The 15692-nt window shown below is 35.8% G+C and overlaps 1 protein-coding gene across 2 annotated transcripts in view; it reads right to left on the bottom strand.

Moving 5' to 3' along the window:
• Nucleotides 1–3635: 3635 nt before the first annotated feature.
• The window catches only part of HEB1 (ARM repeat superfamily protein), a 43832-nt gene continuing 31775 nt past the window's right edge, over nt 3636–15692 (bottom strand). Inside the window, exons 4-6 of one of the 2 annotated variants that reach the window (XM_089828763.1) lie at nt 5089–5275; nt 4724–4959; nt 3636–4506 (exon numbers count right to left, since the gene is read on the bottom strand). In XM_089828763.1, coding sequence (XP_089684889.1) covers nt 4486–4506; nt 4724–4959; nt 5089–5275 — 444 coding nt within the window. In that variant the 3' untranslated portion in view covers nt 3636–4485. Of the gene's footprint in view, nt 4960–5088; nt 5276–15692 lie in introns of both variants that reach the window. The other variant, XM_089828762.1, reaches the window with a different exon arrangement.

Genomic DNA, 15692 nt, shown 5'->3' with positions numbered 1-15692 from the left:
TGTTGTTTTGCCCTTGTCAATTATCTCTGTACCCTCCCGTCGTGGCACCCGCATTACTGGTGTTACCGCTTCCTCCCGACGCGAAAACCTCCTATGTGAGGTCCTCTTGCTTTCATGTTGAAGGGGCATTCTTTTGTGGAATGTCCCATGATCTGGCAGATGTCGCAGAACTGGTTCTTTGGACAGGACCCTTTGGTGTGACCTTCTGTCTTACATTTCGTGCACCATAGGTCGCTTCCCTTCGTTTCTTTCTGCATGTTCTTAAATTCTTTCATCATACGGATCATGTCCTTCTGGAGAGCTCGGACTTTCTTGCTACTGTTTTCATCATCGCTGCTATCCTCTTCTGAAGCATCGTTGTCTGACTCGGATGAGCTACTCTTTTTTTTGTTTTCTGCTCACTTTCTAAGTTCATCGCCCGATTGTATGCTTATGTGTACGACAATGGCAGCACAATCCTTACCTTCTTCCGCAATTTCGGGCGTAGGCCTTCAATGAACCATCTTTTTAGCAGCCCATCTGCCAGCTTATTTTCCATTTTATTTATTAAGTCCTTTAATTTCTTAGCGTATACTCAGACTGTTTCATTCTTCCCCTATTTTGTGTTGTATATCTCGACTACAATCTCATTGTCATCACATAGCAATTGAAATTCAGTGGTAAATTTTTTTTTAACATCGTCCCAACTGGTTAATTTTTGCGAATTTGTATCGGCACGCCAATCGATTGCTACCCCCCTTAGGGTTTTCAAAAATTGTTGAACCCATTCGTTTGTATCTGTTACGCCATTCACCCTCCAAATTGTTTTGCATGTTTTACAATGTCGGATTGGACCGACTGCTCCATCACCATCAAATTTTGGCAATTTTTCTTTTGATCCTGCCATCACTATTTGAGGTTGAGGGGTTTGTTATGTACCTGCATTATTTTGCACACCCGCACTGTTTTGCACACCCGCGTTGTTTCTAACAGTCGTGCTATTTGATGAAAAATGGTTTTCATCAACCGAAGCTATCCATTCCGAAAGTGTATCTCAGACGAAGAGTTCACTCCACGCTCGTGCTCCCTCGGCACTTCAAGCCCTGCGAGTCAATCCCCTTCCATCTAGATTATCTTCCCTCGGCGTATGCAGGTTCAGAAACTCCTCCCTTGCTTCTTCCACCAATCCAGCCATTGTCGAGTCTCCTCCAAAAATTCTTCAGTGCTACGATGTCCGTCGATAATTTGCTGAAACCTCCGTCTATGTTCGGCCTGTTGTGCCAAAATTAAATTTTCCCGCGCAGTGTGTATTTTGTCATTTTCCTTTAGCTTATTCTTATTCTTGTTTAGTTGATTCGGCATTAGTCTTCATTCCTCTGCCTTCGTACCAGGTCCATCGGGCAATGGCGCCAAATGTTTACCGTATTGGGGTAAATGAATTAATGCATACAAAGAATAGATAAGAACAGTGGAACTCCTTGTATTATTCGCATATGCCAAAGGCATTACATTATGCTTCAATGATGATTACAATGACCCAAAAGGATGTATAAATACTTCCCGAAGGGGTCCGTCGGCTACATGACAATTACCAAAGGGCCCGTCAACTACATAAAAAGAAACTTTCCGAAAGGACCCATCGGCTGATACACAATTTTACCGACAACAATGCTCCACTAACAGGAAGAAAGCATATCCATGCAAATGTTTTGAAAGTCTCCATAATCATTTCTTCCACAACCCATTTTTATATTGTATGCAATCATGGTACATATGAAGTCATATTCTTTTGAGGAACATCATTGAATACCTTGCGAGCCTTGTTTGTGGTTCAATTTTGCATAGAAGTGTAATCAGAATAAAAGCTTATCTTTCAAATTATTTCTATTAGCATCTCCAATATTTTTTGTTACACAATTTTCTTGACCATCTATATACTCTGTTATGCGTATGATTTCACACTTATATATGTTGATTTTACAATTCTTTTTTTACCTTCTTCATTTGCAGTCTAGCTCTGATACCATGTTAATGTTTAAGGACAAATGTAGTAACACTGCCATTGTTATTGGTGTGTTCGAAATGCAGATTTGAAGACTTATAAATATTCTACGGTTAATCATCATTAGATAATAATATATTAATAATAAATAACCATATAATATATTATATATAATACATATGTAATATATATATAATATTATATATATATATATATAGACACACACACACCCACAAGAATATTTATTTAAATGATGATTTACCGTCAACCATGTATCTCATGATCGAATCGATCCGACCGAAGCTACAAACTTAACAGCTGCAAGATAGATTATTCACCTATATTTAATCTTTGTTGCATCATCGTCGGTTCTCCCACTTCATTCTGCATGAAAAAATCTGAAAGTGCTGTTTTCAGTTGTCGCAAGGTTTCTCTACCTCAAAGGCATCCTCTATATTCATTCATATGAACTTCCTTCTTGTACTTGCATCGTTTCTCATATTTGACATGGTGTCATTGTGACGTGGGTTGTAGATCCTGTGTGGCATGACATGGTCTCTCCTTTCTGGCAGAGCTCTTTACATTCCAATTTTGAGTTTTCATTACCGTTCATTCATAACCAACGTCCCTTTATCTTCTTAAGTCTCTCGGAGGCTCTTTTTGGTGTGATTGCCATCAGTTATGGCAGTATCATTTCTCCTACATCTTCCAGACTTTACGTTACACAGGCAATTCATCTCAGAAGTTTTGTATGCGCAGCATATCAAAATTACGTTTTGTATGGTGTGGGTGTGCTCTGCAAAAACATTATTCTGCTCTTATCAGAGTACTGGTGTACTCTCCAAAGGTGTTTTTCATGTTCATATGTATGTAGTTTTTACACAGGATACGCTAAGGAGTTTGAAATATCGAAATTCTCAGTCAAGGAGACTAATTGTTTAGTATTCAATTTTGACGCTTATTTGTTGAACGATAGTGCTATTTGGATATAATTATATTTAAGTGTTGATTATACTGTGATCTACAGGAACTATATGGTTCTGTCATGATTCACATTTCTGATATTCTGTGTGTGTTGAGAAGAGCATTGTATGATTATATTTGTAGCCCTGTTACTCTGAATGGAAAGAATCAATAAAGGCTGAAGTTTGTCGGGCTGGGTTATTTCTCTCCTTGAGGAAGAGTTTTTCCAGGGTTCCTGTGTTTTATTTATTTCAGTTTCCTTACATGCTTTCTGGTTAAACTTTCAACATTATAGACTCCAAAATATGCAAAACTACAGTATAAGGATTAAGCATAAAAATTACGTACTATAAATATATGCATAACCAACCAACGGAACCCAGCACATCCATTACGCATCTGAATAATTAAACACAGTAGTCAAACTGACAGTGCACACGTTATTAATTAATAATTACCAGGCCAGCTCACCCTGACAAGCATGTTCATTCTCAGACAGACATTCATTTTGAACAGTAAAAAACATTGAAAATGCTATCTACTGAAAACTCCGTACTTTGGAAACCACATATTGAGTGAAAATTGAACAAACAATAAGATAGTTATTTGGGAGAAAGAGGTAGAAGAGTGAACCGGAAGTCATTTTAAATTGAATAGTAATATATCTATAATAACCAAAACATTGATCATATGAATAAAATTGCTTAATTTTTAATTTTCATTAATCACAGTATCAATTATCAACATAGTATGTATGCAAAAGCAACCTGACACCGAACAGGAAATAATAAGAAAATAGTTTGACATCAATATAAACATCGGAACTCTAGGATCACAGAATAATTTAGAAAAGTACCACCCTCAATGAATTACCAAAGTATTTTCCTAATTTCCAATATAGCCTTCTTCGATATGCTGTGGTCTTCTGTTCAAGGGTCCTTGCATGGTCAACTGAAAAAGGTATTCAGTTATTCAGGCCCTATAACGTGAAATGATATTATCAACTAGTTCCATAGCAACTTTAAGTGTTTGTCCAGCATCTTGGTCCCCATGCAAAGACAATCGAACCTCTTCTATGTGAATATTTATCTCTTGAAAAGTGTATACTAAGCTCTCATTTAGAACAATATCAAGGTCAAGCTCTTGGGCCATCCCAAACCCTAATAGTTTTCCAAATGAGAAGTGAAGCAAACTCAGAACCCTGCTGTAAACCTTACTTTGCAAAGCAAATGCTGCCTGCGACAAGAAAATTTTCATGATTGCATGCAAAACTCTAACATCTCCCTTTTGCAGTAAACCAATCACTGTTTTCATGAAATCAAGAACAACACAATTGAGTTTGACTTTAGTTCTGCCTTCTTCGTCATCATTAGAAGTCCCTCCTGTAGCATCAGCTTCTGCTTGATGGCAATCTTGAGAGTTTATGATATTGGCAGGGCAAGGTTCCAAATTCGCAAGTGTTATAGTCCAAGTACAACACAATCGTTTGCCTTCTTCTACCAACTCATCAAATCCCTGCTTTGATTTTTCACTCTCCAAATTCACATCATCATAAAGAGTGTCTGCAGCAGATATAGCGATAAGAAGATCAGGCATCCATGGTTTTAGTACAGTTAGAATAGACCCTGCAAACTTAGATCCAATGGCAGATTCACTCAAAACAATAAGATCAAAAAGACTATTTGCAAGATGAGATGCTTCAGAAGCTAAATCATTGGAGTTCTTCAGACATAAATATAGCATTTTTGCAGCATAAGTCGCAGAGCTCTTTACACAAACCAAGATGCATTTCCAATCATTCCCCATGCCCTTTTGACCTCCAGACTGTTCCCCAATTTGCAGTTTGATGTACTGGAAAAATGCCGATGCGAATTGTAAGCATCTTGCCTGTACAGAGACACGTAGCACCAGACTTAGGTAACTGCTGTCCACAATTGACTTTAGAATTGTCGCAGATACCCTGGCAACTAAACTAATCATGCTTCCTTCACTGATATATGTTTTTGCAGCAGCACCTACGTAAAAAGAATAAAATATCATGAAAACTATAAGTGACCTCCAAAACTCTCTCATCACGTGAGATGTCAAGGATGAAAAATACCAAAAGAAGAACAGAAAGGAACTTAGTAAGTATGAACCTGCACCTGTAGCATTTGAAGTCTGTGCCAGAGAATCTGTTTTTCTTGACTTGTGGCGCTGAACCTTGACACATTTCTTTTTGCCCTGAAGTGCTGAAGTTGAATCTTTACATGTTCCATTAGTATGATGCTCAATAAAAAGCTGCTCAGCCCAACTAAGAAGTTCTTGTAGTGTATCATCAAGTCCAGTTTGCTGCCACAAATGAAATTTAAAAAATTTCGATTAACAAAGTTCTCAACTCTTAAAAAGAATGACCAGAACATCAAAATACTCCAGGCATTTTAAAAAATAACTGTTGACTAAATAAAGATTTGTCTGGCAATGTAGCCATAAAAGCCTTGTAACATCTTTTACATGGTCCAAAATGCTTCATGAAATGAAACAGAGGAATTTTTTTTGTCGAGTACTCTATATATCATATTCAACTATGCAATATCAAGTTTTTGGCCATTGTTCCAAGCAGCTCACTAGGTAAAGACAGAAGATAGCTTTGATATAATGTATTTAATATTTTAAAAGCACAGAAGGACAAAGAATACAAAACACCTAAGAACAAATTACGGATGTCACAGTTCAATTTGCAAAACTTGTTTGTCAAGACATTATCTAGGTAGTAAACTATACACAGTTGTATAAACCCAACATACCTCATGAAGCAAGCATTCAACTCAGACTACAAAAGAAACATGAGCATCACGCTAAAAATAGCATCAATGGCCAAACAACTGTTCTGTGCAAGTGCTGAATTCACATCCAAGATTATCATCCATTGGCTGGAAATCATCATTTTAAAACTACAAGGCTTTGTGGCATTCTACACCACAGACATTTTAGTGTATGAAAAGTATGTTGTTTAATGTTATCACTCATAGTCCTCTTACAACAATAATATCTCACAGCAGGGTTTTAAATTATTATATTTTCAGAAAATGCTATGTTTACAAAATCTCCTATCAAGCATGGAGCCATTCTCCATGCCTGATTGAATTGTCTGTCATGTTGATTTGGCCTACTAAGCCCTGTAGATCGTTGAAGTGTGTGCATCAGTAACTGCACAATTTTTGTTGGCATACAACTTGGTGCTTCAAAATATAAATGATCGACTGGTGGGAACTTGATTGTAGCAAATGTCTAATATTATTTGGATAGCTGAGGATTAAGGTGCTGTTTCTGGTACAAGAACAGATACAAAAAATTGGTGTTGTATGCTGGTATACAATTTTTATTCCTTCAGTATGGAATTGGCTGTATATATACAGGAAAACATGAAATATAGGGGGAGAAAAATAGGATTTAAAGTTTTTACTATGCAATTACAGACATGGTTAGCTTATCACATATGGGTTACTAAGTATAAAAGCAAATTTGAGTATAAGCAAACAACAATTTGAAAAAATTTAATGTTTAGAGTGAAGAAAACTCCTGGATCATGAAATTCATGGCATCAAGAAATTCACATGACAAAGGCAAAAATTATTGTAGAGAAGAGCTTATATCTCTCTGCCCATACTTGTCCAAGAGCTTCATATCCACATAGAAGATAATGTTTAGGATTTTTTCCCAATATTCTGATTTTTGTATCTATATTATTGTTTTGAACTTTTGGGGGATTTTTGCGAATATGGAATGCAATAAAAAAGCTAATTGAAAGACCTATATCTAAGAACTTAATTAAGAATCAAACTGAAAACCAATCTGATCTTATTATCACCAAATGCATCATACAAGGAATCATACCAGGAATTTAGGGAAAGAATTGAATGATCACAAATTCTACAACTCCAATTGAGATCTGCCTACTGAACTGGGGTATTTTGGGCACAAATTCTGACTGATCTGTACTGAATTTATCTGCCCAATATGGCGCATGCTGTTGGCGAAGTTTGTACGTCCAGCAAAGAGATATAGGGCTCCTTTAAGTCAAGGTGGCTAGCTGCAGACAACATATAATCTGCCAATATAATTCTCAGCCACTAATCTGAAGTATCCCACAACAATTCTGATCAAACACGGTCTGAAACTTGCCAAAATACCTCCCTGAATGCTGAAGATTATCCTCCTGGGCTGACATCAGCTACAGGTGGAGGAAGCATTTCAAGGCTCGACCTGCCTGAAATATTCCGAAACAATGCTTATTTCCTTCAATTCAAATCCCTAATTGATTTTTATGTCTTCCTCTACAGTATGGCCTGGAATTTTCTTGCAACTATTGGAATTGGTCTGCAAAACCTCCTCAATGATCACAATATTTTATCAAAACAAATATCAATATCAAACTGCCTCCATTCAGATGTTGTTTCATTGAAAATCCTTCTCATTAGCAATCACAATTATTTCCAGCTATGGGGTATCAACCAAGCTGCTTAGACTGAAGTTTTCGTACTCAATCCTCTGCAAACTCTGCAAACTCCAAACTCAAAGCTCTCCAATAACCAGTAAGTGCAAATTCTCAACCAAAGATTTCAAAATGAAATCCCAAACACCTTTTATTTCAGCTCTAACCCTGTTTTAAAATTAGGGTTTCATTTGTCCCTTTCAATAATAAAATTACTTTATTATAATTATGCATCCTTATAAAAATCCAACCATAAGGGGCGATTCTCCATTACTTTATTGTCCCCTCTCATTAAAATAACATTTTTCATTTTAAAACTCAAGGTGAAATTGGTGATTCCTCCTCTTTTAAAACTCCTAAGTTTGTTCAAAAGAATCATCCCTTAGATCAAGTAATAGCTGAAAGGAGAACAAGGGCTACTACAAAAGATGTTAATTACTTTCAAAGTGATGATTTATCATTAATGTCTTTGTATGAGCCAAAATGTTACGAAGAGGCAGCCAAGGATGAGAATTGGATTGCAGCCATGAAGGAAGAATTAGAGCAAATCTACAAAAGATATACTTGGGAACTTGTGCCAATACCCAAGGACAAGAATGTGATTGGGACAAAATGGGTCTTTTGCAATAAGGTAAATGAAGAAGGTGAAGTTATAAGGAATAAGGCATGCTTGGTTTTAAAATTTTAGTCACAAGTTGAGGGTGTTGATTTCAATGAGACTTTTGCACCCGTAGCTAGAATAGAAGCCATTAGAATGTTTCTAGCTTTTGTTTCATTCAAAGGTTTTAATGTTTTTCGAATGGCTGTTAAATCAGCATTTCTTAATGGAGATTTGAATGAGGTATATGTTGAGCAGCCAGAAGGCTTTGCAATCCGGTCAGCACTCCTATGGAAACCGGATGCAAGTTAAGTAAGGATGATGTATCTCTCTTTGTTGATCAGACTTTTAACAGGTCTACGGTAGGAAGCTTGTTGACATTATGCAAGTTGTTGGTTATGTTACACGCTTTCAAGTATCACCCAAACAAACACATGTTTCAGCGGTTAAAACAATTTTCTATTATCTTAAATTGTCTATTGATCATGGTCTATGGTTTCCTAAAAGTTCTACTTTTTCTCTAACAACTTATACAGATGCAGATTGGGGTGGTTTTGTGGATGACAAGAAAAGCACAAGTGGTTGTGTGTCACGACCCCTATACTGTTTATTTGTTGTAATTCCGATAAATAAATTTGTCTTTTATAATTCCTTGTGTTTTATTTATCAAGCATTATTTAAATATATTTCAAGTGTTTTGTTTTAATTTAATTTAAAATAAATAAATTTTGCGATTATTTAATGAATGTATAATGGGATCTCAATGAAGGTACTTGGTTGAAATAATTGTCGTGATTAAATAAAATTAATTATTATTATTATTATTATTTCTTTTTATCTTGTTGTGTTTTATTCAAAAGTGCGAAAGTCATTGTGTACATTTTTGTAGTTTACATATATATATAAGGAAATGTTATTTTTATTTTGTTTTGTTATTATTGATATGTTAATTAAATAAGGTGGTATTAGGTTTAAAAACATTTAATATTGTTTTATTTGTTTAAATATCGTGTCAACCACGAAAATTGCATAGTCGAATTTAAAATCAATTTTTAAAAAAACAACAAAGCTGTTATAAAATACTTCCAAAATATAGAACTAAGTTTTTAATTAAAACTTTTTTTTTTGGGGGGGGGGGGGGGGGGGGGGGGGGGGGCCGCACATAACGTGAGACGTCTAAAGTAATGCACAAAAGTTATGAAATATGAATATAATGTATTTAACACTTGGTCGACTGAGTTTTTTTTTAAAAGACCACGGGAATGGGCATTTACGTCTGGCAAAGAAAACGCTGGATACATGGAAGCTGGAGCAGAGATGTGTCGACCCAGGAAGAAAAGGGAGCACGTGGATGCTACAGGTGTGGCCTCTCTGGAAACTAGCAACGTGGACGCCTGGGAAAGACGTGAATCAGACCTAGGTCGACCACAAAAGGGCAGCGCGAGTATGGAAAGAGTGGAGGTTTTGCCGCCACAAATGGGGATAAAAGAAGCAAGTCGTTCTCTTGACAGGGAGAGGAGAATACTTATCAGAAATCTGAGATAAACAGGAAAATCTGGAATCATGTTTATATTTCTAATCTAACATCTCAGCCATAGACAGAATTTGCAGTAAAGAGAAGAAAAACGCGAGGGGTGAAGAAGTAGCTGTTTGATAGCATAGTACAGAAAATTGCAAGCTCTTCCCTTTTCTCATTTCAAACTCATTCAGTTTCATCAGGTATGCAAAATCTTATTTGAAAAAAAAAACTTGTTCTTTCAAAGTTATCTAGGTGAGTGATGAGAATAAGAGTAGAAAACGTAATTAATTATGTTATGTTTGCTATTTGGAAGGGAAATCTTATAGTGGTGTTACAGCTGAATATAATGTTAGGAAAGTCTTAATTGTGTTGAAGATATACGTACACATATGCTGTGATGGACTTAGACAGTTCATTTTTAATTTACATTACAATTGGAGTGACCTGCTGTACTTAATCTCCAGTATAAACAGCAAGATAGCTAAAAGTGTTTTAATTTATTTATTTATTTAATCTCAACACTAAAAGCAAGTAATTTACTGATGTTTGATGATGTCTGGAAAACTAGATGAATTGCTAGGAAATATCATGCATATTTTCTAAGTTTTATTATCTGTATAAATATTAGTTTCTTACAAAACATCCTGCAATCAAAATTCTACTAAGGTTCCAATAAGAAAAGACATAGAATGGAGAACTAGTATGTTTGCTGCAGTCAACTTTAAGAGTCTTAACTGGAAAATCTCTCTCTGTTGGCTTTACTAATAGCATGATAGCCTGTGATAAACTTATCTCTGCAAATTAAATTATCAGTTATTATAGATATTGAAAAAGAAAGACAAAGAAACTTAGGTAGACAAACCTTATTCTTTTGTGCAAACTTAAGACTCAAAGCCTACTGGCAGTATAGGCATAGTACGTTATCTTCAGCATAGTATGTTTCAACTATTGGAAAGTTCCTTCTTACAATAACTAACCAAGTGGGAGACTTAGGCTCATACGCATAGGTGAACATTACATGAACCAACTAAGTTCTCTGGAAACTAACTTTATGCATAATATGATGGAAACTATAATTGCCGCCTGACTCACCTTAGTAGGTGTACGATGGTGAAGAGTTACTCAGAAACAAGAAAACCCCACAAGGGTCATCTCCACAGTAGCTACATCAAACTTAGAACAAACAGAACTACATATCGGTAGTGAGTGCGTGTTCCATTGATATCTTGATCCCGTGGATACAAGTATGTAGGCAGCCTGGACGGTGAAGAATACCTCCTGAGCACAAATACTCTGGACATAGGTGTGGTAGATTCGTGATTCACAACAATTTATAATTTATTTCAAAAGCTTAGGTAATAGAAAACTTGAAAACAAAAGAAAATATAACTTAAGATTCTCAGGAAGGTACCTATACCCAGCCGGATGCCCGAAACCCGAGAAGGGGTATAGGACTTAGTAATTTACTCGATGGCCACACACCTGGCAAAAGGCTCAAAATCCAAGGAAAGGTGTAGGTCTTTTGGTAACACTAAACCTTGCAAGGAACCTTGGCTCAGACATAGGTAGTCTGTGTAACTTCCTGCAAGCCACCCGGACCCGGTTGGTCCCGAAGAGGGAAAGACTCTGATCAGAGCAATATTTATCTCTGCCTATATAATAACCCATCTCGACTGGATGGAGGTACGGCATCATGGTCACTTATGGCCTGAGAAGACCGCTTAGTGTTTATTGGTTTCCCATCTCGACTAGATGGAGGTACGGCATCATGGTCACTTATCTGATAACCTACTCATATGAGTAGAGGTATGACCATAGATGGCCGCTTACAATGATTAAAGGTCTATCTTACTGAGATAAAACTTCTCCTGAGCAAAACAAAAAAAAAAAAAAACCTAAAACTCAACTAATGAAATGGGTTATCATAATGAGTTATCGTTCTTAATACTTCTTAATTTATTTATAGGATCGAAGGGTTCTTACATGGTGCTCTCTTCTTAAGTGGTTGTTTGGTGTCATGGCTTAGCAAGAAACAATCTTGTACCTCCTTACCTACAGCTGAAGCTGAGTACATAGCTGTTGTTTCATGTTGCACTTAGGTAATTTGGATGAAGAATACCTTGCTTGATTACAAGCTTGAGTTTATGCATTTATTGTGACAATACGAGTGCCATCAATATCTCTAAGAATCTCACCATGCACTCTCATACCAAGCTGATTCCTATTAAATATCATTACTTGAAGGAGCAGGTTACTAACAATAGCACTAAGCTAGAATATGTTTGTTCGACGGAACAAGTGGCTGACAGTTTTACCAAACCTTTGTCCCAGGACCACTTTGAGTATCTTCAAAGCAAACTCGATGTTCTACTACCTCATCAAATGGCATATTTTTGGGGGGAGCGCTTCATTGCTATTTCTTTTTACAAAATTGTTTCACATTTATGGTCATTGATGTCAAAGGGGGAGTATATTTTCAAGGGGAATTGATTTAATATGGGTTGCCATCAATGAGAAAAAGGGGGAGATTGTTGGATATTTTCATCATTGATGTCAGTCTATGTAAGCTTTAGAAAATTCAGGTGCTTGAGATGCTTAACCAGTTTAAGGTGCTTGAGGTGCTTAACCAGCTTCAGGAGCTAGGGTTGCTTGTATGACAACTCTACGTAGGAAACTACTGATGATTGACATGTGTATTGTGTTGAACCTTGTTGTGTTGGCATTTTGGTCCTGATCTTGTTTATTTCTTTTTCTCCTTGTTGTTGTGTGTGCTGACTCACGATAAGTCCTATGTGTTCATCTCTGATAGAAATAAACTATATTTCAGACTGTATAATCAGATTATTTACTTGATCTCAGATTGTGGATTGCAAATCTTCAACTTCAGAATAGTATTCTATGCTTGGAGAATCTTCTACTTGAATGAGGATTGATAATTTGTTCTTCAATAATCTGCAAGAGAGAAATATTGTTGGGACTGCATATATGACTTGTGATTGATATATGATTAGTCCTCACCGATACAATGATAATCTATATATATCCAATGAAGAGCCATGTCCCCGTAGGGGCATGACTCTATGTGGCCACGTAGGGTCATGACCCTACGTGAGCATAACAACTCGTTTATCCTTTAACAATAATGCATTACCAAGTTAATGATCGGCGGCACTAATCACACCCGTTACAAATTATAACCAATGTATAAAACCCGATATGAATCAGTCATAGTAATATGTTCAATAACAAATGGAGCCCGATCTGAATCGGTGGCAGTAATATAAATTGTACACACACACACACACACACACACATATGCACATACATGTATATATATAGTTATATGTATCTATTATTCTTACCTTCAATATAATGATAAAATCAGATTCAAATGTTCAGTATTACTTTGACTGAAGCTATACTTCAACACTCCCTCTTAGCAAGGGGGGTCCGTTTGGTTCCTGGAAGATGAAACGAATTGGCTTTTTCAAACTCTAGATTTGAAAAATTTTGCATTTGTTTCAAAATTGGCAAAATGGAATTAGCATACTGGACTTCCAATTTTGCCTCAAAACCAGGTTTTCCAACTTCCTACTCGCAAGTAGGAATTGAAAATCAAAACCTAGTTATGTTTTTTAAGGAGTGTAAAAACAATAGATTGGACTACTTTTTGAAATTTACTTTCAACTCCAAGATTAGGCATAAAAATGTATCTTCACACGCATCTTTCGAGTGAAACAAACGGTTTAAGTAAAATTCCAAAAATCGGAATGAAGATTTGCAAAACCTTAATTTGGCTAAACCAAGGTTTGTAGAAATCTGGGTTTTTTAAATTCCACGAACCAAACGGACCCTAATAGATACAAGAATACAGAATATCTGTATATAACACATTGTCTGACTTTAACACTCTAAAATAGTGACTTGTCAAATAATTAAAATCACCATGCTATGAACACTATCATAACATATATTATGATCTCTAATTGTCCGAAACAATATCTAGAGTAATCATAATGCATTTGTTATCAATGACTTCCGGCATAACCCAAACAAACTATCATGATAATAGGCCTATCATTTGCAAGATCGTCACCTTACAAAAGATTACCTTCTGAATACATACGTCCATGAAAGATCATCACCTTTCATTACATATCTAATGCAACTAAACAACCATAGAAGCATAAACACATATAAATTGAAAATTTAAATTCAATATTCAATATTACAATTTAATCATACCAAGTTTTCCTCTGAAGTACTCCAACTTCACTTTAGCAAGAGGCTTGGTAAAGACATCTGTTGTTTGCTCATTAGTACTGATGTACTCCAGTTTGATAGTTCCCCAAACCACCATATCTCAAATGTAGTGATAAGGAATTTCAATATGCTTAGACCAATTGTGAAAATTTGGATTAGCTAAAAGCTTGGTACAACTCTGATTGTCACAAGAATCACAGTGGGCTTCAAATGCCTTTTAAACAAATCAACTGATAACATTCGTAACCATACAGCTTCTCTGGCTCCCAAGGAAGAGGCTATGTATTCTGCTTCAATAGAGCTTAATGTGACTAAGGATTGTTTTCTGCTGAATCAAGAAATCATCCCAGATCCAAGACTAAAGCAACATCCAGAAGTAATTTTACATTCAGTAGAGTTGCCTGCCCAATCAAAATCTGAATATCCATGAAAATTGGTTTCTACTTGATCATATCTAATTCTCATGCCAATAGTGCCTTTTAGATATCTTAACATATATTTAGCTGCCATTAGATGTATCTTCTTTGCACACATGAACTGGCTCAAGGTGTTAGTAGCATAACATATATCAGGACGAGTATTCACCAAATACATTAAGAATCCAATAATTTCCCTATAGTGAGTAGGATCCGTAAATTCAAACTTAATCATATCATCCTTCAGTTTGTGCAAGTTGACTTTCATAGTAGTAGTAGCTGATTTACAATCCATCATTCCAAATTTAGTCAAAATATCAACAGGATATTTTCCCTGATTTAGAAAAATGTAGTTCCCTTTTTGCCAAACTTCTAGTCCCAGGAGATAGTGGAGAAGACCTAGATCTTTCATATCAAACTCTGTTGTTAGTTCTTGTTTGCAATTCTTTATAAGATGTTCTTCACCTGTTATCAACAAATCATCAACATATAATACAAGAATAATCATGTCATCATCATCTATCTTGAAGTATAAGTTAGGATCAGCTTCATTCTAAGAGTACCCTAACTTTGTTAGATAATTGTCTATTCTTTCATACCATGCTCTAGGAGCATGTTTAAGACCATATAGTGTTTTCTTCAACTTACACATGTGAGATTTTTTGTAATGAGTGAAGAACCCTTCCGATTGCTCAATATAAACTTTTTCAATTCCACCATTTAAGAATATTGTTTTAACATCCATTTGATGAACTTTCCATCCTCTGGATGTTGCGATTGCCACGATAGTCCTAACAGATGTGTATCTAGCAACTGGAGAAAATGTTTCTTCATAATCAATACCTTCTTTCTGTGAGAAACCGCATGCTACAAATCTGGCTTTGTATTTTTCAATGTTGTCGTCAAGTGCATGCCTGATTTTGAAAAGCCACTTAAAAGAAACAACTGATTTGTTTTTAGGTCTGGGTACAACATCCCATACATCAATTTTTAGTATTGAATTATATTCTTCAATCATTGCTTTTTTCCAAGGTTTTCTTGATAAGGCTTCTTTAACATTTGAAGGTTCTGATTTGATAAGTTCAGTTAATGGTGCTACATAACAAGACTAATTTCTTGTCCTCTTGCTTTCTCTGATTACTTCATTAGGTTCAACATGATTCTCTTCTATAATTTTCCTGGCCCAAAGTGGCCTCTTTTTATTGTTAGCATTTTCAATATTCTCAAGATTTGAAATAGTAGGTGAAGGAGGTTCAGTATCATTCTCCCTCTCATTTTCTACTGGGTGATCTTCATCTATTTTAGTGACAGGTGTTGTATATGATTCATCACTGTTTTGTATATGATTTGTAACATCTCTACTAATCTCAATTGTTCTTTGACTGTATCCAATGAGTATTCCCTTCTTTCCAAATGGCTCTAGTTTTGTTCTTTTCTCTTTAGGAATGTGAGTATAAATAGGACACCCAAATATTCTT

The sequence above is a fragment of the Cupressus sempervirens genome, chromosome 5 (genome assembly GCF_028749045.1).
Source record: "Cupressus sempervirens isolate cs-2001-9-10 chromosome 5, ASM2874904v1, whole genome shotgun sequence".
NCBI classification, from domain to species: Eukaryota; Viridiplantae; Streptophyta; class Pinopsida; order Cupressales; family Cupressaceae; genus Cupressus; species Cupressus sempervirens.
This window is presented reverse-complemented; position numbering and strand designations above follow the sequence as displayed.